Genomic DNA, 24,941 nt, shown 5'->3' on the forward strand with positions numbered 1-24,941 from the left:
GTAATGTTAGTATATACTGTATTTTTCACCTTATAAGACGTTCTTTTTTTGTACCTAAAATTTATCTGAAAATTAGGATGCATCCTATAAGCCAAATACGTCTTATAAACCAGTGCATCTTATACACCGATGTGTTTTTTTATGTAATGCGTAGTTATAGCGCATCATCGCTTGTCAGTAATGCATGATCAGTTTGAATAGTTGAACGGTCATTAACAGTCATGCATTTAAACTGAATAATTATATACATTATATAATTAATCAGTTTATAACCCATGGATTCTACAAAGAACAGACATAGCTATACGACTGTGTTTAAGTGTAGTGTGATTGAGTATGCAAAAAAGAATAGCAACACGGTAGCATAGTGGCACTTTGGGCCTACAGAAGAAATGTTACAAACTTGGAGGAAACAAGAGCAGCAATTAATAGAAGCAAATTCTAAAAAAAAACAATCTCCGCAGAAACCGGCAAAATGGCCAGAAATTGAAAATGAATTAAACAATTGGATAATGGATCAAAGAAGATTGGGTTGCTGCATATCTACAAAAATAATTATTTAACAAGCAAAATTATTGGTAACAGAAAGAAATATCGAGTCGCCATCAAGCGCTTTAGATTTACAAAGAGAAATAATCTATGCATACGTGCATTACTATATGTTAGTTTTTTTAATGATTTGATGATTTTTTAAGAATAATTTTTTTTAATCTAATAAATGGATAATACATGTATTAAAATTTTAAATAAAAAAAAATAATATTTAGATGAAAAATTTGATGCATAATTCTGTCTTGCACTGCAAAGAATTTTTTTTCCCCAAAAAAATTAGACATGAAAACTGTGATGTGTCCAATACAATGGTGCATCTTATAAGGTGAAAAATATGGTAGTATATATTACAATATAATAATATTGTAATATCAGTTGCAACCAAGACATGAGCTAATATGAGCATGAATTATGACTCATTATTGTGATTCATCTTTTGAATGTAGTTAATGGTCTATCTCCCATTTCATCTAACAAAGTCCATGTAATGTTAGATGAAATATATTGCAGTCTTTTTAAATAAAATTCTATGTAATTTTTTTCTACATGTATAAGCTATAAAGTTACTTTATAGTGAGGGTTATAGAGAATAGGTGGAGGAACAAAGGTTGGATAACAGCAGCAGAATTCCACTATAGGACTGATGATTGAGGAACCCTGTAGTAAGGAAAGGAGATTAGTTAATAGTTATCAACATACAAGTTGTGGGTGCTGGGTGACCACTCACTGCCCTCCATCATGAGAAAGGTTCCTACAATGCTGAAAACCAACTTCAGGTTGCACAGTTACTGCAGGAAGAACACCATATCATACAAAAATTTACCTCTCCAACTGTTTCCTATAAAGATGTATGGTGTCAGCAAAGTTATATGGACTTACTAAACCTGGACTTTCCTGGGCTCATTTCAAGATACTCTCATAGTGTGCCATGCATGGCACATGGCAGCATGGAGGACTTACCAGAGAATGACTTCTTGAATCCCAAAGTCTGGAGTTGGATAGCACAGGATACTGTTGGGTCCTACATGTGGGATCATAGTATGTACTGATGTGTTTCAGTGCTAAATCAGAAAATAAAAATAAAATTTTAAAAATCTCCAATAAGTAGGGCAGTGATCTCATCACCAAGTGATGAACTTCATCTTCCACTATCCATGCAGATGGCAGGATTTGAAAAACTGCCTGTTGGTTGGAGAGTTGATACACTAACCAGCCCAGCCTTATTAGCTGAATAGTTAGCAACAGCGGGAACCTTACTATGTCTTTTTCAAGCAGAATTCCATTAAGTTAATTTGAAGATGAGTCATTAATTGAATGACTGCAATAGCAGATATCTAACAAGCAAGTAAATTGACAAAAGGTATTTAAAATATGAGCAAATGCATTAACATGATTAAAGGAAATCATTTTAGCAATATATAAACAAAAAAAATTGTATTTTTTAAAATTTAAAAAATAAAATCATCAATCTATCAATATAGCATTCAGTTTGAATTTATCTGAGCTCAGGTTAAATAAATCAAATAAAATGTGTGGATATGTGTGGATATTCCATCTTCTCTTTTGAATTAGCCTCAATGGTCTGTCATGGTCAAGTAATTTAGCTTCTTAGAAATATGATTACTACTTACAATAGGAGTTAATCCTATATGCATTGTCTGTTTTGTCAGCAAATTAAGTGCATTCTTCTGGAAGGGTTCTCCGTTTTTTTCAGCATGAAAAATCCAAGTTTCGATGAGAAAAAACCCTAACACCGCCATATGAGACTAACTCATCTTCAGATGATAAAATCATCATCATCCAATTCCTGACATGTACGCTCAAGAGCTGTACAGGATATGATAGTATTACATGAAAAATTTACACCATTACTAATTTCCTAATCTACACTTTTCCTCGAAATCAGCCTGCTACTTGTCAAGACTACAACATTATCAGATTTTATATTTTTATCGTCTAAAGCACTTTGTACCGTATCAATCCACCTATATCTTGGTCTTCCTCTGGGTCGTTTTCCTGCCAACCTAGCAGAGAATGCTTGTTCTGCTAATCTTTTTTCGCCCATTCTGTTTAAGTGACCATACCACCTGAGATTAGCTCTGCTAATGCATTCCTGGATGCTGACAATGTCATTCTTTCCTAACATCCTCGTTTTTAATATGATATTGCCAGTGATTCCATCTGTTCACACTTCTAATCTTTCTCAGAACTCTCATATCTGCGGTCTCTAGTCTTTGGTCAAGTGTTTTATTTCTGACCCAGTTCTCAGATCCATAAGTTAAAACTGGTTTGAACGCTGTCTTGTTTACAGCTAATTTGGTGTTCCGACTAATTTCTCTCTTATTCCATATGAATTTATTCAATTGACTTCCTACCAAACTAGCTTTGTTGATTCTGTTGTCTATTTCGATATTTAATTTACCATCTTCAATAAAAATCAGCCTAGGTAGCTGAAATGTTTTACTTGTTCCACAGGTTCTCTGTTCACAATGCAGTTGACATTTTTTCAACGATTCTACCTATTTTCATTGTGTTTTTATTGCTGACCTTCATACCATATCTATTACAACAGTTATTCAATTTAGTCAGGGAATCTGGCAAACTTGTAGCGGATTTATTTAGAAGTATAATATCGTCTACATAAAGCAAAGAGCTGATATTAACATCTCGATTTCTGATATCATGTTTAATAGCACTTTCCTTCATAATGTGATCCATATAGATAATGTACATCCTTGTCTCACACCAGATTTAACATTAAACCATCTTCCTGTACTTCCCTCAATTCTAACTGCTGACTGACAACTCAAATAAAGACTAAGAATTGCTTGATATAATGCCACATTGACACCATATAACTGTAGCATATTGAATAGCTTCTCTATTGGCACCTTGACCTATACCTTTTCCAAATCGACAAAACTTAAATACAGATCTTTGTTATATTCCCATTATTTCTCCACTATTTGTAGTAAAGTGAAGATCTAATCCTGACAGCCTCTATTTGACCTGAATCCAGCTTGTTCTTCACCAAGCTTTTCTACCACAATTCTTCCCAACAGTTTCTCAAGTATACTTGCATAAATCTTGCCGGGAACACTCAGTAGAGAAATACCTCTGTAATTCTCACATTCAGTTTTATTTCCCTTTTTATATATGGGTACTATGAGAGCTCTACTCCAATCATCAGGAATTCGTCCCTCTGTCCAGGCCTTATGAACTATGCAGTGCAGCCCCTGTAAGACTGTAATACCACCATACTTCAGCATTTCTGGTCGAATTCATCTACTCCTGCTGCCTTTCCATTTTTCAAGCCTTTGATGGCTTTTTCTACTTGAAGTATGGATATGTATTCCTGACTGTATGCCTGTTGAGTGTTTTTTACCACTGTGCTATCACTGCTTGTTTCATTTAGCAATTTTTCGAAGTAATTACTTCATACTTCCAAGATATCTTTTTCACCAGTTTTCACGTGTAACCTTTATCTCTCTGACTCCTTTTACAGCCCTCTTTCCTTCATTTCTAAGCTTCTTCAACAACCTACAGAATATCTTACCACCTTCTTGATATTTATTTTGTATGTTCTTGCCAAAGTCCTCCCATGACTTTTGTTTAGCTTTCTTACATTTGTCTCTTTATTCTCTAAGAGCACACGCTTACTTATTTGCCAGGAACTTTTGATATGCTTTCTTCTTTTCCTTCACTGCCTCTTTAACTTCCTGTGACCACCATATAGTTCTGATTTTTCTATCCTTGCAGACAACCTCACCACATGCATCTCTGGCAGAATCAATCAGGGTTTTCTCAAGCCTTGCCACTGAATCTCCAAGGTTTGGTTCCTGTTCTCAAACTCTTTCAATTTTTCGTTAATAATCTTTGTCTATTTTAGTCTACGGTTGACATCTGAGAGCTGCTCAAATTTTATTCACTTTAGAACTTTCTTACATGTCATTCTTTTCAATAGGAAATTCAATTTTATCCTGCTCAAGACTAAATAGTGATCGCTTCCAATTTCAAATCCTCTGTACACTCTGGTGTCCTGCACCATGGAGAAAACATCACTATCAACAATAACATAGTCAATGAGATTTTTCTTATTCTTTGCCTCTTTTCTCCATGTTAATTTGTGCAGATTTTTACGTTGGAACATGGTGTTAGTAATAGCCAGTCCATGTCCTGAACAGAAATCCAACAGGTATTTGCCATTATTATTAGCTTTGCTCTTTTCTCCAAATTTTCCCAATATATTTTTGTATGTCTCACAATCATTTCCTACTTTGCTATTTAGATCCCCAACAAGGACCAACTTTTCCTTTTTCATTGTGTCAGTTGCTTTTTCTAAAAGTGTCAAAAAATTCCTCAACTTCTATCTTAGCAGAAACTTCTGTGGGACCATAGGCACAAATAAGTCTCATTGTCCAGTTCCCCATTCTCATATTTGTCTACATTACTCTACTTGAGACTGACTGCCATTCAAGAAGATTAGCCTCATATTTTGTGTTGAATACAATGGCTACTCCTTCTTCACCTTGGTTGTCATTGCCTGAATATAGCATTTTGCATTTATTGTTCAGAGAGATCTGACCAGTTTTTGTCTTTTTTGTTTCAGTCACCCCTATTATGTCGATCTGGTACTTATCTAATTCCTCAGCTAGCTCCATTTCTTTGCCATTCAGGCTTCTTATGTTGATAGTACCCGATCTTTAACTCTGGTGATGTTGAGTTGGGGTGTGCCTTCAGATTTGTTCCAGTAGCTGACTTTTCGCTGTTTGTCATGGTTCCCTGGCAAAAACAACGGGAGCCTATTTTAACCGAGCGATGCCCCAGCCGGCATGAAATTTTGTAATGTTGTACCATCATTTTATATATTGGTTTAAGCCAATAAGAATACAATTTGGTCGACTAAATCCTAAATTGCCAGCCCATCCTCGTTCGTTCAGTATCCAGGTAGATACCCAACAGGGTGCACCACGAGAAGTTGAGGATTGGACTTGCGGAGAACCGACCAGGTCAGAAGCCCTGGTTGGTTCTCCACATTCCTTTAAAGGCTATGTGGAGGTCTCCTCTCAGTTATACAGCTTTGATCCTTAAGCGCCCCCAGCTGATAAAAAGCCTTCATAAAGATTTTTCAATCCGAAGTTTTTCCAACCAAAGGGCATCAGCAATACGAACTGAGCTACAGACACTCTATATGTATATAAAACTGAAACTGATGTCACATACATAATTGATGAATTAATTATAATGCATCAATTTCTTGAAGCATAAAATAACTTATTAAAAACACATTTCTGTTCTTTTAATAACATTACCTTATTAAAGATTTCTGGGCACGTGGCACCACTCTACTTCACTTTATCAAGAATTACAACCCTATTTTTTTTAAATCATATTCTCACACAAAAAGTGAATGGGAAAGAAGAAGAAAAAGGAATCTGTTGACATAATTCTTGAAGAGATGAAGGTTTATTTTATGAGAAAATTGTTCCAAAAACAGAGGGAGATGGAGTGAAAGGGGGGGGGGGAGAAGTTGGTTTAGTAAGTTTGGAGTAGTTGATCCTACTCCAAACTTACAAATTAGAGTTTTGGAAGAAAGAGGAAGCATGGTGGTGGTGGTGGCCAGCTTTCCAGAACACTATCTATAAGGTAACTATAGGAAAAACACAGGTAAAGAAAAAGCAGTCCATGAAAGAGTATCTGGAGTGAATCTGTGTGTGTGTGAGAGAGAGAGAGGGGGGGGGGAAAGAAAATGAAGTCCATGGGAGAGTGACTGGAGTGAATCTGTCTGTGTGGGGGGGGGGGGGAGTCATCGATTAATCAGATTGCCCACTCTTAAGTCAGCATTGAGCAATCTTGAGAGGTTTTTGGGATATCATCCCAAATGTATGAGCGGTATCCCATGGTTGGATAGATTTGAAATTAATATAGTACTGAAAGCTGTATAGGTGAGAAGTAGTGTCCTGAGCAGAAAAGTACACCAAGATTCTTGGAGGCTGAAGAAGCTATGATCTGTTTGTACCAGGGAAAGTTGGAAGGGTAAGTTAGCAACAAGAGAAATCTCACGTGCTTAGAAATTCGGGAATTATCAAAAGTAAGGGGAAGTGATGTGAGATGACTTTCTTGCTAAAAATCAGACAAGTGTATTTTGGAAGCACTGAATTAAAGTATGCAAGGTTATTCTCATTCTGTAAAAAGAATAGCAAGGAGACTGGACTTAATTAGTGCAAAATGTTTAAAACTTCATGCAATTTGTCTAAGTCTCACAAGATCTACCTGATCATATATGGCTCAGTCAGATTAGTAAAAACTGCATTGATCTCTTGAGTGAAATGCACACACATAGAGGATTGTCAAATCTCAACAGATAAGAATATGTAAGATTAGTATTAGTTTCAAGCCTCCTTGTAGATGACTGTGACCTATGTCACAGCCACCTAATGTACAACTTCGTCTGTTCTGTTTCTACATTTCAATATGCAATTTATTTGTCACTACTTCCTACAAGAAACTGTCACAATTAATGTTTCTCTCAATGACCATCTATAGTCAGCACAGGGGACTGACAAACAGCTGGATTAATTTGTCTTGAAGCCAGTGTGAATTTCAATTCTGTCAAATACAAAATTGAAAATTAAGGGATTTAATAATGGCAAATGAGTAAATAAAACATTATAAAATAGCAGATGTATATTAAACGGGAGAGGAGATGGATTGTTAAGAACTGAAGCAGTATGTATAAATCATATATTTTTGAAAGCAGTTTCTACTGTGCAATACAATTATTATTATTATTGTTCCATGAACTTTGAACTCACTCCAGTTCCATGGAGTGAGTTCAAAGACTCATCATGGGAAATGCAAACAACCCACACAATACGTATCATATCACTCCTTGGACCCATTAACAGACAAAACCAACCCATTCCATTCATTCGCCACTCCCCAAGCAAAAAATCTACTACTCGCACCTTATTAAGTATACTCTTACTCAACTTCCAGGATTAACCATATGAAATTCTATTATTGCCCCCGCATTAATTACATAAAACCATTCAAGTAACTTTGTTTCTATCATATTGCGTCAACCAACTTGTGCAACACACAAACCCTCAATCTATTCTCATAGGGGAGCATTCCATAGACAACATCTTGGTCACTTGTCTCTGGATTCTCTCTACTGTTTCCTCATCCACAAGAACTCCAAGTGACCAAACTGAAGCACAGTAACTCATATGCAGACATATCAAGGCCTTATAAACAGGAATAACATATTACTTGTCTCCACTTCTTAGAGTGTTCTTCATTAACCAAGTAATCCTTTGAACTACTTGGCAACCTTAGCAATAGGTTGCTAAGATTGTCTATCCACCATCATCATCAAATTCCTGACATGTACCCTCAAGGTGGTGTACAGGATGAGAGTACTACATGAAAAACTTACATCATTACTAACTTCCTATCTACAATTTTCCTCAAAACAATCTGTTACTGTCAAGACAACAACATTATCAGATCTTATATTTCTATCTTCTAAGGTACTTTTTACTGTATCAATCCACCTATATCTTGGTCTTCCTCTGAGTCTTTTTTTTTTTCCCTGCCAACCTGGCAGAGAACACTTGTTTTGCTAATCTTTCCTCTCATAACTCTGTTTAAGTAACCATACCACCTGAGATTAGCTCTGCTAACACATTCCTGAATGCTAACACTGTCGAGTTCTTTCCTAATAGATTTGTTTTTAATACGATATTGCCATTGATGACATCTCTTCTTGGCCCTAATCTTTCTCAGGACTCTCATATCTGTGGTCTCTAGCCATTGGTCAAGTGTTTTATTTCTAACACAGTTCTCAGATTCACAGGTTAAAATTGGTTTGAACACTGTCTTGCATATAGCTAATTTAGTGTTTTGACTAATTTCTCTCTTATTCCGTATAAATTTATTCAGTTGACTTCCTACCATTCCAGCTTTGTTGATTCTGTTGTATATTTCCATATTTAATTTACCATCTTCACTAATAATAATCATGCCTAAGTAGCTGAAATGTTTTACTTGTTCTATAGGTTCTCCATTCAAAATGCAGTTGATATTTTCAATGCTTCTGCCTATTTTCATTGTCTTTGTCTTGTTATTTCTGACCTTCATACCATATCTATTCAATTTAGTCAGGGAATCTTGCAGACTTGTGCCGGATCTATTTAGAAGTGTAACATCATCCACATAAAGTAAAGATCTGAGATTAGCATCTCCAATTTTGATATCAGGCCTAATACCACTTTTCTTCATAATGTGATCCATATAGATAATGAATAACGGAGGGGATAATGTACATTCTTGTCTGGCACCATATTTAACATTAAACCATCTTCATGTACTTCCTTCGATTCTAACTGCTGACTTACAACTCAAATAAAGACTAGGTATTGCTTGATATAATGCCCCAACACCATACAGCAGTAGCACTTTGAACAGCTTTTCTCTTGGCACCCTGTCAATACGCCTTTTCAAGATCTACAAAACTTAAATACAGATCTTTGTTATATTCCCGCAATTTTTCAACTATTTGTCGTAACGTGAAAATTTGATCCTGACAGCCTTTATTTGGCCTGAATCCGGCTTGTTCTTCGCCAAGCTTCCCTTCCACAATCCTTCTCAACTGTTTCTCAAGTATACTTACATAAATCTTACCAGGAACACTCAGTAGGGAAATACCAATGTAATTCTCACATTCAGTTTTACTTTCCTTTTTATATATAGGTGCTATGAGAGCTCTACTCCAATCATCTGGAATTCGTTCCCCTGTCCAGGTCTTATGAACTATGCAGTGCAGCTACTGTAAGACTTTTATATCTCCATAATTGTGCATCTCTGGTTGAATGTCATCTACTCCTGCTGCCTTTTCAACATTTCAGGCATTTGGTGGCTTTTTCTACTTCAAGTATGGATATGTATTCCTGATTTCATGCCTGTTGAGTGTTTTTTTACTACTGTGCTGTCATCACTGCTTGTTTTTTCATTTAGTAATTTTTCGAAATTTACTCCATACATCTAGGATATCTTTTTCTCCAGTTTTTATGTCACCTTTATCATCTATAATTCCTTTTACAGCATTCTTTTCTCCATTTCTGAGCTTTTTCAACAACCTCAAGAATATCTTGTGTTCTTGATATTTATTTTCTATGTTCTTACCAGTCTTCCCATGACTTTTGTTTAGGCTAGTTTTACACAGTGTTTAGCTTTCTTACATTTGTCTCTGTATTCTCTAAGAGCACAAGCTGACTTATTTGCCAGGAACTTTCAATATGCTTTCTTCTTCTTTTCTTTTACTGCCTCTAACTTCCTGTGTCCACTATGGAGCTCTGATTTTTCTATCCTTGCAGATCACCTGGCAAAGGTGGACCGAGTTCTGATCACTTTCCTCAGTATTCCACCTTTGCAACGAGTTGCCTCAGTCCTGAAAATACTTCAGGTGCAAACTTTGTTTGCTTACACTTGGATAAAGGATTAAACTAAATATATAATTTATAGTCTAACCAAGTTAAAAAAACTTCCAACATCTTTCTCTAATCCAGAGTAATTTAATAATAAGGTGTGACACCTTTTGGCAACTGGCATATGGAAATATGACTTCTGCATTGCTTCAACCTTGGTATCACCTCTGGGTCTGGCTCCCACTGAAGACCTCGATAAAGGTTGAAACCGATCTGGTTAGTGATCCTTCCCATAATGCATAGCATTATACATGTCTGCAAGGAGATGTGCTTTGCATTATGCGTTACTAAGGCAAGTGATGTGAAGTCATATACCACCTTTACCACGAGTTGCCCCAGTCCTGAAAATACTTCAGGCGCAAACTTTGTTTGCTTACATTTGGATAAAGGATTAAACTAAATATATAATTTTATAGACTTTTCTTATAACTTGCCTCTTCTCTTCATGTGAATTTGCCTACATTTTTATGTTGGAGCATTATGTTAGTAATAACCAGTCCATGTCCTGAGCAGAAATCAAACAGGTATTTGCCATTATTGCTTTGCTCTTTTCTCCAAATTTTCCGAAAATATTTTTGTATGTCTGACAATCATTTTCTACTGTACTATTTAGATACCCAACAAGGACCAACTTTTCCTTTTTCATTGTGTTTTTCATTTTATTTTTCATTGCTTTCTCCAAAGCCTCAAAATATTCCTCCACTTCTACCTTAGTAGAACCTTCTGTGGACCATAGGCACAAATGCCCTATTCACTACCACACAAAATCCCTAGTTTCATTTATTTCCTGGAGTATATTTCTATTAATGTATACCACATCGTATATTCTTATTTATCACAAAATGCATAATATTATATTTCTCCACATTAAACTGATGCTCATTATCTTCGGACCATACTAAGCGCCTATTTAAATCGTCTTGCAAGTTCTCCACTTGCCTTGATTAACAATTATTCTACCCAACTTTGCATCATCAGCAAACAACTGAATATATATCCCTTCAGATTGTTTCCTAAATCATTCATACAAATTAAACAGTAATAGGCATGGCATTAAACCTTACAGTACACACTACTTACCTGCATTCTTCTGGCGTCTGCTCTTCCATATACCACTTTTTGGTATATATAAATCAGCCACGAATGTATCCATATAAAAGTTAGTAAATTTCTAAGACATGACTGACCCTTCACAAAGCCATGTTGTCTCTCCCCAGAGTATCATATTCTTATCCATCCATTCCTCAATTATTTATTTGACCAGCTTTTCAAGCACTTTTACCACCACAACTCAACTCGTGAAATATTGATTGGGCTATCATTTGTTAATGTAATCTTAGAGCTTCCTTTAGGAAAAGGCATTATTTCACCTTTTCCACTCCTCTGGAACTCTGCCAGAGCTGACATGCAAATTAAAGAGCCTAGTCAGATGTATTATTATTATTAAACCCTCAATGGAGTCGGCAGCCTCATTGTGGGAGGTTCATTCAACTGAAAATATATTTATCATATCGAATCTTAAAATCCTTAACACTCCTTGTATTAACCACACATTCTAGTAATGTGTTCCATTCACTGACAATTCTCGATGTAAAAAATCTAATCCTCACACTCCTCTTCACCACACTCTTACATAACTTCCAGGGACGATCTCTGGTCCCCCCCCCCCCCCTCTTGCTGTCAACTTAAACATCTCTCTCTCTCTATCATATCACCTCTTTTTCTTCTAACTGCCAAACTATGCAATCTAAATTTCTTTGACCTTTCTCCATAGCTACCATTCAAGTCCTCATACTGTCTTAGTCACTCTTCTCTGGACCCTCTCCAATGTCTCGACATCACACTGAAAATCAGGTAACTAGATTTGAGTACGATAGTCCAAGTATAGTCTGACCAGTGCTTTATACAGTGGCACAACTACTTCTTTATATCTACATGTTAGAGTACTTCTTATCATAGCAGCACTATAATGTGCAGCCATTTCAATACTAGGAATATGCCCTCTAGACTTCAGTCTACAGTAAACGGTTACTCATTACTACCAAATCTCTAATCTCATGCACTTCCTGCAGTATGACACCTTCAATATAGTACACAGCCTTATATTTCTGCCTCCAAAATGCAAAACCTTGCACTTATTAAATCTACAACTCCACTCCCTTGTCCAAGTAAAGTCTATTCAAATCTTCCCGAAAGGAATTAACATCAGCAGTGCAACCTATAATTCTTCCCAACTTTGCATCATCAGCAAACAGCTGAAGATCCCCAGTCAGTCCACATGATATATCGTTTACAAACACGTTAAACAGCAGGAGCACCAAGAAGAGAACCCTGGGGCAAGTCACTGTTTACCCTCCTTTTTTTGAGACACTGCTTCATCATACACAACCTACTGGTATCATTGAGAGAGCAATCTCAGATCTATCTATTCCCATCCCCTACAGCTTGTACACCAACTTATCATTTGGTAATCTATCAAACAGTATTGTAAAGTCCAAGAATATCACTGTATATGATTCTCCCTTATCTAACACACTCATTACCTTATCATAAAATGCAAGTAAATTGCTAAAACAAGATCTACTCTTTACAAATCCATACTGACCATCATAAAGAAGTCTATGCCCATCAACCCAATCTTGTATTCAATTCCTAAGCAATCTCTCCAACACCTTGACTACAACTGCAGTTATACAGACTGGTCTATAACTGAAAACTTCTGTCCAAGAGCCATGCATGTGGAATGATACTATTTTGCCTTCTTTACACTCCTTAGGAGCCGTACCCATTGCAAGACTTTCATTAAACAACCAGGTCAAGGGAATAGCTAACTGTTGTGCATATTCCTTAAGAATACATGATGATGTCATCCATTCCCACAGTCTTATTAACATCTAACCCAACCAACACCTGATACACCTCTGATTCTTTCACTTCCAATTCTCCTAATACTTGCCTCCCTTCTATATATTGCACCACATCTTTTACACCGGTATGATATATGCTAATAAAGTGCTCATTCAATAATTCCATTATATGCTTTTCAACTGTTATTCTATTGCCATGACTATCCACCAGTGTCAACCTGCCATAATTATTCTTTCTCTTGCTTGCCATATAGCAGAAAAATCATAAAATCAATCATTCAATCAATCAATCATAAAATTAATTTCATTAAATTAAGAATGTCAAAAATGAGTTAACCTTGGCCTGACTAGCCAATCTCCTCTCATACTGCATGTTTTCTTTCTTTAACATGCTTGTCACTTCCAAGCCACTTTATACTCTTCATGCATCTGATCACCACCAAATGTTTTGTATATCCTCCATAGCATTTTCTTTTCAACACTGCTTGCTTGATTTCACTGTTCATTCATCCATTTCACTACTACTCTATTTACTCACTTAACCCTTGATATGCAGTAAAAAATTGTAAAGCATTACTATGTGATATTGCTGGTTTTCAAATCCATGTTTTTTCTAACTTTCCATAAATGGTATTTTAATTCATTAATTATAAAAATCAAAATCCTCTACCCATTGCTGACAGGTGGGGATAGTGCAAAAAAAAAAATAACCTGTTCTTTGTAAGTAATGGAATGCTCTCTACACATTACCTAATCTGTTCCAAATATGCAGTCTCATCAGTGAGAGTCTGACCCAATAGGGATACCAAGTTTGAAGTATGCAGAAGTCACATATATCTGATATATACAAGTAGTGAAAAGGTCTTATTCTTAAAATACTCCGGATTAGATTAGGGCAAGGTGTAGAAAGTTTTTTTTTTTTTACTTCATTATAAGTTAAATTAAAAATGAAAAGAAATTATATTCTTGTTAAATCCTTTATCTAAGTGTATGCAAACAAAGTTGCATGCGAAGTTTCACACACACAAATCTTATACTTGGATAAAGTTATACAAGAATATAATTTCTTGGCATTTTTAATTAAATTTAATCTAATTTAATTTAGTTGTATTCATTCAGTATACTGAATGCAACTCACCTAATATTTTTCTCACTACTTTTACAATTATATTTTATGTGACCACCATAACTGTTAAGAACAATTATCCAACATTGTTATTCCTTCCTATCCAATTTCTAACCATCAAAACAGCTCTCCTGCATTCCCCCCAATCACCTATATTTTATAATAAGTAATATAATAATAATATAATATAAAATAATTAAATTGTAATTTAACTATAATAATATTTATGTTTATAATTATATATTTAGTTTAATCCTTTATCCAAGTGTAAGCAAGCAAAGTTTGTGCCTGAAGAATCTTCAGGACTGGGGATAACTCGTGGCAAAGGTGGACAGAGTTCACATCACTTTCCTTACTATCCCATAATGCAAAGCACATCTCCTTGTGGACATGTATAATGCTATGCATTATGGGAAGGATCACTACCCAGACCAGTTTTGACCTTTATTGAGGTCTCTTCAGCAGGAGCTAGACCCAGAGGTGATACCAAGATTGAAGCAATGTAGAAGTCATATTTCCATATGCCAGTTGCCAAATGGTGTCACACCTTATTATTAAATTACTCTGGATCAGAGAAAGATGTTGGAAGTTTTCCCCCTTGGTTAGACTATAAATTATATATTTAGTGTAATCCTTTATCCAAATGTAAGCAAACAAAGTTTGCGCCTCAAGAATCTTCAGGTCTGTGTGGCACTCATGGCAAAGGTGGATGGAGTTCACATCACTTTCCGTAGTATCTCATAATGCAAAGCACATCTCCTTGTGGACATGTGTAATGCTATGCATTATGGGAAGGGTCACTACCCAGACTGGTTTTGACGTTTATTGAGGTCTCTTCGGTGGGAGCCAGACTCAGAGGTGATAACATGGCTGAAGCAATGCAGAAGTCATATTTACATATGCCAGTTGCCAAAAGGGGTCTGGGTAATGACCTTCCCATAATGCATAGCATTATACATGTCCACAAGGAGATGTATTTTGCATTATGGGATACTAAGGAAAGTGATGTGAACTCAGTCCACCATTGCCACGAGTTTCCCCAGTCCTGAAGATACTTCAGGCGCAAACTTTGTTTGCTTACACTTGGATAAAGGATTAAACTAAATATATAATTTATAGTGTAACCAAGGGAAAAAAACTTCCAACATCTCTCTATATTCCAGAGTAATTTAATAATAAGTTGTGACACCTTTTGGCAACTGGCATATGACTTCTGCATTGCTTCAACCTTGGTATCACCTCTGGGTCTGGTTCCCACTGAAGAGACCCCAATAAAGGTCAAAACCAGTCTGGGTAGCGACTCTTCCCATAATGCATACCATTATACATGTCTGCAAGGAGATTGTTTTGCATTATGGGATACTAAGGAAAGTGATGCAACTTAGTCCACCTTTGCCAGGAGTTGCCCCAGTCCGAAGATACTTCAGGTGCAAACTTTGTTTGCTTACATTTGGATAAAGTATTGAACTAAATATATAATTTATAGTCTAACCAAGTGAGGAAAAACTTCCAACAACTGTTTATGTTAAACTTACTATTTAATCTTTACTTCCTTACTAATGCTTAATGATATTTAGTGAATGTACACCATAACAAATCAGCAAATAATGCTATTGATAATTCATCCATAATCCTCAGTAGCACATAATGATATCATTAGTTACTTATTTCTGATAATAAATTTGCAGTCTTAATTTTTTATCATCAATGGTTATTTTTAATCTCAAATTTTTTACCATATATGAATTTAATGAATCATCAATCTCACTGTCCAAGTCCTTCCTTTTCTATCTGATCCCTGATAATCCTATCAACAAAAAAGTGCAAACCTACAATACATGTTTGATTCTAGGTTTCCAGCACAGTGTCTCTGGATTACGTAAAAAAAAAAATTAAAAAATACAAAAACATATATGAAATAATGAAAAAATAACTTAACCTACATACAGTTCTGATATGCCATATGTTTACAAATGTGCAACCTTCTGTGAGTGAGACACACATGAAAAAAATATTAATAATGTCTCTAGAACCAAACATGGTATTTTTACAAGCCATTTCAGGCTTCTAATATGCATGATGTTGGTCTCACACACTGCACTGGACAATGAAATCTATCTACCTAAAGATCTTTACAAACATCCAGGCCACAGGGAGATTCAAATTAATGGTTAGAGAAGCAGTTATTGTACTACAAAAAGTAATATTTCTCTTTTTCTATTTATTTTTCTATTTTCTATCTATTTGGACAAGCTGTTAAGTCAAACATGGGAAACAAAGACCCAGATGATAACTGAGATAATAGGTTATTTAAAAAATAATAATTGGAAGCTAATCATAAATTAGACTGGTGAATGAGGAAATACCAAAAAAACTCTGTTCATGATGGTTTCAAGGTGTTTAATTTCATTCACGAATGATATCACCAATAGTTAGCATAACTGAAAGTTAGTGAAACTGAGGGAGTGAAAGAACACAAGAATGTAGAAGGAAAAATTAAGTGATAAGGGAGTGAAAGGAAGTATGAATGAGGAAATAGAAGTAAGATGCAGAAAAATGAGAGGTAGCAAGACTATGGGACCGATAGAGAGTGAAATTGCTGAAATACAATTTCAGCATGCAAGATTCAAAGAAAGAGTAATGCAAAATGAAAAATGAAATCAGGAATATGCAGAGTGATAATACACATTTAGCAAAAACAAATGAGTGTCCAAAAGAAAAGAATGAAACAAAAAAGGGTAAAAGAGGTGATGAGCGATTTGAGAATAGCAGCGTATGGAGATGCCATTGTTAGAGGCAAGGTTAATGAGAGAGTCTATAAGGTCTGCTATCCAGGAGGGAGAATGAGCAAGATAATTTATGCTTTGGACATGAGGAGGAAACAAGCAAGAGAATTAGTGGTAGTTGTGGGGACAAATGATTTAAGTGAACATAAGGAAAATGTGAGGGAGGATATCAGGAGGTTATTGAGGAGACTCAAAGATAATAGTACAGTGGGAAAAGTTGTCAGTGTGTTGCCAAGGTATGATAATGATGAGTTGAGATGGAGAGCCAGAATCATGAATGGTATACTGGCAGAGCTGTGTGAGGAGAAGGGAGTGCAGTCTGTAGGTATGGTATATAGTTGAGGGAATAATGGATTATACAGACATGACAGATTTCATTTAAATGGCTTTGGAGTAAGTGAACTGGAGAGACTGTTGATAGATGGAAGTGCAGAGTGTGATGGAAGCAAGAGATATGAAGTAAGCGATGAAGTGAAAGATTAAGAAAGTGGTACTGAAGAGATTGAAGTGCTTGGCAGTGGAAAGAGTAGTAGTGTGAGAGTAGAGAGAATGCAAGAAGAACAGAGAAATGGATGGAGCCTGGGTGGACAAGGAAACATGGCATTGGAAGAGTGGATCTCAGATCCTTTCCTATATCATTAATGAACAAATTAAACAGCAGTGGTCCAAGAACAGATCCTTATATATAAGTATAATATGGATTAATCATGAAATCTGGAAGAAGAAGAAGAAGGCACTTTGAAGGGAGCACACAGGATGAATAATGGTAATAATCAATTGCATGAAGAGTATAAAGAACAGGCAAGGAGAGTGACTCAGTTGTTAAGGACAGCAAAAGAGCAGTACAAGCAGAAATTAGCAAATCAGGCCAAGAAAAATCCTCAGGAGTTTTTTTTTTTTTATATGTAGCAAGCAGAAGAAAGAATGATTATGGTAAGATGCTGTTAATGGATGAAAGTGGGAGATTGGTGCCTGCTACAGAGGACATAGTCGAGGTGTTGGTGTTCAATGAGCAGTTTATTTTATTATTATTATTATTATTATGTGACACCTCCAGGGAGTCCAAAGACTCATCGAGGGAGAGTGTGCCAACAGCATCGAACGATTGATCACCGTCCAACTACTAACCGCACTCAAACTTGCTTAAGCCATTAGTAGCAGAGGCTCTACCAATCGACCAACCTTTGCTGGCAGCCTCAGTGTGAAATCAAAGGCTCAAATGTAGAGAATGGAATGAGAGAAGACTTAATCATGAGCAAGCAAGAGGTATACAAGGAGGTAAGTAAACTAGATGTCAATAAGGCAATAGGACTTGATGACATCTCACCATATGTCTTAAGGGAATGTTCCAAGGAGTTAGCATCAGCCTTGGCCTACCTGTTTAACAAGAGTTTTGCAACAGCACAAGTCCCAAAGGAGTGGAAGGAAGGTAAAATTGTTCCACTTCACAAAGATGGTAATAAGGCTAAGGCAACAAATTATAGGTTGATTTATATCTGGAGTTGTAGTTAAGGTATTGGAAAGGTTGATGAGGTATAGGATACAAAAGTGGGTGGATAACAGTAGCATTCTTTGTGCTTCTCAGCGAGGGTCTGTTAAAGGGAGGTCATGTTTTATCAACTTGCTTATTTACTTTAATAAGGTGACAAATTTATTACACAAGGGAGATACATATACAGTGATACAAAGTTAGATTTTGCAAAGGCTTTTTGATGCATATCACCATACCACAGCACACCACAAGTTAGTCACTAAACTGAAGCAGATGGGATTGGATGATAAACTAGTGACTTGCACAAGTGAATGACTTTCAAATAGGTAAATGCAAGTTGTGTATGGGGGGGGGGGGGGGGCATTATACAGAAAGAGGAAAGTTACTAGTAGTGTGATGCAAGATTAGTTTTGGGACCATTCTTATTTACTTTGTATATTAATAAAACAACAAATTACACAATAACCACAGTAATTAACTTCAATGAAATGAAAATACACATATTTCATACTGAAAATAACAATACATCACATCATTAGTGTGTAGTTATTATGTAATTCATTGTTTATAGTCATGCCGCTGGTACCTTGAAAGATTAGATTAGATTTGTATATTAATGATATTGGGATAGGTTTAACTGGTGATATACAACTGTTTGCAGATTATGGTAAAAATGGGGAGAGTGATCAGGAATTAATCTGATGTGGCCTTATAGGAGGACTTCAATAGATTGTATGAGTGGGCAACAATGTGTATGGACCTGTCAATGTAAGGTTCTGAAATTTGGTAGGCAACAATGAAATTCAACGAACACTCTTGGCAGGAAAATTTTAAAGAGAGTTGAGGAGACCTTGGAGTGGTGGTGGACATGAATCTGAAGTTCAAAGGTCACACTGCATAAGTTGTGAAGCCATCACATCAGATTATGGTAATGATCAGACGACCTTAACTTGTAGAAATAAAGAGGTTCTGGTTCCACTGTATAAGGCTCTGATCAAACCTCATATGAATTATTGTTCACATATTTGGTTCCCTGGTTTTCATGGTTATGAGGATATTGGAAACAGTCCAGAGAAGACTGACTAAGGTTGTAATGGCCTTTAGGATGTTGTATGAGAAGAGACTGAGGGAATACAGTTTGTAAAGCCTTATGAACAGGGGAAGAGAGGGGGATATGATTTGAGACCAGTTGGTAAAGGGTTATTACCATGTTAATGTGGAAGAAATTTTTGGTAGAATAGGGGAAGGAGGATAGAAAAAGGGAACATACCTGGAAGTTGTATAATGAGGGTGTGAGGAGTAGGTTCTTTGCTTGACATTCTGGTGAATGCAAATAGAATGAGTTTAAAGCATGATTTGATGGACTTTGTGTGTAACACTGTTTGCCTCTTGTGATGAGTCTTTTAACACCACGGAGAGCTGGTGTTAATAATAATAATACTATGCAAGGTTTATACTAGATCAGGCTGGAAAAAACTACAAATGGCTGTTCCTCCATGGCAAACAGAAAGAATACAAAAAATGGGAATGATATATATATCTACAATGCAAAAGGGAACTCAAACATAGAGTACTTCAAGATTTACCTCATAATATGAGTGAACAAATGTTCTATAACTGGAACTAAATAGCTATCTTTTAACATACTCCATTTCTCTTCATCTACAGATGTTTCTTCTGAAGGTTTGTGTCTTGGCTCAAGGCATCTGTAACATGCACCTATGTTAAAATAAGGTGTCAATTATATGCATTAAAGAAATAATTCAACTTATTTTTAGTTTAATAAGAAACTATTAAAGAAAAATCTGACTGAAAGATGTTAAATCTCATTTGTTACAAATTTTCATCTTCTAGAAACATTTAAAACAAATATAGGTTTTGTAATGAAATACCAACAACATCATGATTTTAATTTTCATTACTTAATTTTAAACTGGTCTATTATTTATTAGAATTCCTGAGGGAGATGGAGCTCTTTTCTGTGCAAAAACAGACCCACACAGAAATCAAGGTCTAGGTGACATCCAGACCAGATGCCATCTAGTGGGTGGTTACAATAAACCACCCATTAGGTGGCATCTGGCACATGGCCAGATGCCACCTAATGGGTGGCTCAGCTCTGTAAATAGGATTAACATTCCTTGTTTTAGCTTCACCTTGTGATTATGCTGATGCACTAATGATGACCAGTTAGTTTCTGGTCAAAATATTTGCGGTAATAAAATGACTATATTCTTGTGAATATGTGTGTGTCTAATAAACGTTACTGGAGGAAGCATATACAGGGTGTTCGGGATAAATTTGACATATTTATAATTAATTATATTTTTCCGTAAGTTACATGTATTAACACACACTTCTCTTCATTTAAAAGTTTGGACCCTTCTTCATTCATATACAAGATGTCAGAAAGGATGGATAGCTGGAACCCACCTGAATCATGGAAGAGAATAACTTGTATCATGATGATTCGTGCCCGCCATCAAAATAAGGATATTACGACTGCTGCCCAATGCTCCCTGAATACAGTAAAAACAATCAGGCATGAACTAGAGACTTGCAATGGTGACTACGAGGATGTAGCAAGAAGAAAGATCCCTAGCAGACGATCTGATTGCGTTCGTACAGCAGAATTCCTCGCAAATCTGCAGGAACAGGTGTTGAAGAACCCTGGCATTGGAATTCGGGCTTTGTTCGTGGAGTTGCTAACTGTAGTCAAGCCCTGGATAACAAGGGTAGCCAATGGTAGGCCGTATGTATGGCAGCAGGATTCGGCCCCTTGCCACACCTCTGGGAAAAGTCAAAAATGGTTGTCTGAAAATTTCTACGACTTCACCAGTCCAAATGTTTGGCCTCCAAACTCCCCAGACCTTAACCCCATGGATTATTTTGTATGGGGCGCAGTTGAAAAAGACACCAATCGCACTTCCAGTAATACAAAAGCCCAGTTAATGGATAAAATTAAAACAGTTTTTGCGGCCCTTCCCAGGGAGACTGTAGCATCAGCTTGTTCGAGGTTCCGAAGCAGAATTGAAGCTGTGATCGATGCTAATGGTGGTTATTTTGAGTAAATCTTGTTGATAGTATTGTAATTAACTCTGCCTGTAATGTTTTTTTGTCAATTCATTAAATTTAATAGATACAAAGAAGATTTTCTTTTTCCTTACGAAACTGTCAAATTTATCCCGAACACCCTGTATTTAGATGAAGAAAGAAAAGTAGCAATTTTCTGTACAGAATGAAATCCTAGAAAATTATTAACCAGCTGGAGCATTTTCGCTACACATTCTCATATTCCTTTCACATAAGGGGGGAGAATGTGAGCAATTTCTTCTTGAGCCAACAAAGCTGGAATCCTATAACAATTGAATGCGCTGCTGCCATAGGGTGCAAAGGAAAATGTGAATTTATGCATTGGCAGATTTGCATATGAGTGCAAGCTGAGCAATTATTATGGGCACTTCAAATATGGGGACATAGATTGGAAGGAGAAAAGAGCACATGAACAATAGAATTATTACCAATTCTTCTTCTTCTCTGTCTATGATCTCTTGTGCTTTTAAGCGTCGAGATTTTGACAAAGAGATTTCCATGCCATCCTGTCCAAGGCTTGCTGTTTTGCTTCTTTCCAGTTAATTCCCTTCTTTTCCAATTTTTCTTTAATTTCCTTTTGCCAACCTTTCCTGGGTCTGACTATGTTTCTTTTTCCTAGTTTCTGGCTTTCGTACACAGTTTTTGCTATTCTTCAAACCACCTCATTTGGGCTTGTGTTATGAATTGGTTCAGAGGTGCAACTTGAAGGCTGTCTCTTATAGTTTGATTTCTTATTCGGTCTAGTCTTGTTTTTTGTGCCACTTTTCTAAGATATTTCATTTCATGTTACCAATTATTACTAAGGGATAATTACCTGAAACAATATGGGATAAAGAAGGACCAGGAGTTTGATCGTGCTGAATCTCATGATTGCATCAAAAGATGTATCCATAACCATGGTAGACACTCTGCCTCTAATCATGGAAAGTACCATGTAGTCTTGTTCTGGGAGGTTGCTTAAATATGTAGAAATCTAAGTCAGGAAATGGCTTATGTTCAACTATAAAGCTAGTTATTATGACAGACAGGAGGAAGCATTGAGCAGTGCCATGGCTAAAGAGACCAAGAAAAGAATGTCGATAGTGCATGGAAAGTGATCTGGGATTGTTTGAGAGAAGTAGTATCAGATGCATACCAATAGTGAGGAGGATAAACCAAGTAGGGGTTAAGTAGATGAGTAATGACATATTTTTGCAGCTCTTTTATAATATAAAAAAGCTGCAAAAAATGAGAAAACATTGCTATGAGAATATAAACTAAAAGGTGGTCAGCATACTTGTGAGCAGTAAAAAGTGGTGCAGACAAGAAAGATAACTAGTATGATTAGAAAAGCTAAATCAGATAATTAGCTAAGAAGGTCAAAGTTCAAAAGTTTTTTTTACTATGTAGGAAGAATAATTATGGAAGGATAACTTTAATCAATGTCAACAGTAGGAAGGTAGCAGAAGAAGATGAAACAGTTGAGTTAATAAGCGATCACTTTGCAAGGGTGTCCTGATGGAGATTTTAAACTTGCTGATGTGATAGAGACTCATGTGAGAACTGAGATGGACAGGGGATGCTGATACAGAAGATGGACTAATGGCATGTTGACCAATGCATTATGAGAATGTGCAAGAAATTGGCAGTCAAGCAGAAAGAGCTCCCCATTTCTGCTTGACTAATATGAATAATTAACATTAGTGACTAACTAGTTTGTAACTGGCTCCAAGAGAGAAGAAGCAAATTATAAACCAATTACTAATCTCAGGAGGTATTGGAAAAGTTGGTCAAAGTAAAATCTGAGAATGGGTAGACAGGAATATGATACTCTATGGTGGGCAGCAAAGCTCTGTAAAAAGTAGGTCATATCTTATGATTTACTAATACTTTATAATCGAGTGCCAGAAAAACTGGATAAGGAAAATGACTATACCATGATACTTCGGGAGTTTGCAAAGACATTTGGCATAATCCACATGGGAAACTATTACAAAAGCTGGAATAAAGAGGAACATGTATGAAGCACTGGTGGCATGAAATGAGAGCAACTAGCACAGTGACTCAACATTCTATACTAGAGCCACTTTTAAATTGTATATTAATGATATAGGGAATTATTTAAGGGGGATATTCAGTTGTTTGTGGATGCCAAACTGAGGAGGGTAATAGTTGATAAAGGTGATGCAGATATAGTAATCTACCATTTATCTGACCTTCAATTAATGAGCCCTGCATGTCAACTAACTTCTGGTAAAGAACCATGTAATTGTACTTCAAGTATCCAAATCTTCAATTATCAGAACAGTAGATTAATGGATAATTGGCAGATTACTGTATCCTAAAAGGATGATTTAAATAAATTGATACTGTAGGAAAAGGACAGTGGTTGTCAATTTAATGTTGCAAAATGTCGGGTTATGTGCTTTGATAGTACTGGATTTCAGGAAATTTATGAAGCTAATGATTTTGGGTGGACAGAGAGAGTTGAAGTTCAGAGAGCATATTGGAAGTTGGGAAAATTGCTCAAAGGATTACTTAGATGATGAAAAATACACTAATAAGTAAACATGGAGAAGTTATTATCACTCTTTATAAGGCTATGATTCAGTGCATCTAGACTTCTGTGCACACATTTGGTCACCAGGATTTGTTAGAAATCAGATGGTGGGGACGCTCCAAAGATGAGTGACCAAGCCAGTGACAAGTGCAAGGAATGTTCCCAATGAGAACAAACTGAGATTGTGCAGGTTGCAAAGTTTATTTGATAGGCAGAAAAGAAGGGATATCAAACTTATAATGTACCAAAGGATTCTATAAGATGGACACAAAAGAAAATTTTCAATTCATGATGAACAGAGAGAGAGAGAGAGAACTAGTGGTCAGTCCTGAAAGTTGTGTAACATTGCAGATAGTAAGGGTGTGCAGACTGCAGACTAGATGTCCGCACATACACCATGATGAACTGGTCATGGTGTATGTGCGGACATGCTTTTTAAATGGGGTAAACAACCATCCCCGCATTGTGATTGTGGAGCTCAGAGACAAACTGTGAACCATATTGTTACTCAGTGTTATCTCAGAGCATATTCAGGAGACAAATTGGACTTTTTAAGTGCTACACCCGAAGCCATGAACTATCTAACCAATATGGATGTAACCTTTTAATTTTATATGTTATTAAAGTGTATTGTACTGCATGTTTTGATATTCATGCCATATGAATAAATAAATAAATAAAAGTAGCCCAAACACTCCTTAAGGGTACACATACATATCAGGAAACTGATGATGAACATTGATTTGAAAGTCAGAATTATTTACCCATTGTTCCAGGTTATTCTGTATGTGCAGTATATCATACTGTAGCATTCCAGATTGTCTTGCCTATCTTTGCATCATCATCAGCAAACAATTGAAAATATCCTGTCAGGTCCTTCCCAATATGATTAATGTATAGATTGAACAAGAATGGTTCAAGAACTGATTCTTGGAGAACACCACTGGCCATATTAAATCTGGCAGATTCAACCCTTCACAGAATACTATTTGAAA

General features: G+C 36.2%; 1 protein-coding gene across 1 annotated transcript in view; it reads right to left on the reverse strand.

Annotated features, from left to right (window-relative positions):
- htt (huntingtin) overlaps positions 1 to 24,941 on the reverse strand; it is a 1,164,033-nt gene that overhangs the window by 698,609 nt on the left and 440,483 nt on the right. The window contains exon 19 of the mRNA XM_090393484.1: positions 19,901 to 20,033. Within this exon, the coding sequence (XP_090249610.1) occupies positions 19,901 to 20,033 (133 nt within the window). The remainder of the gene's footprint in view (positions 1 to 19,900; positions 20,034 to 24,941) is intronic.

This window comes from Typopeltis vanoorti, chromosome 5 (assembly GCF_054136105.1).
Source record: "Typopeltis vanoorti isolate ZY-2024b chromosome 5, IOZ_Tvanoo_1.0, whole genome shotgun sequence".
NCBI classification, from domain to species: Eukaryota; Metazoa; Arthropoda; class Arachnida; order Uropygi; family Thelyphonidae; genus Typopeltis; species Typopeltis vanoorti.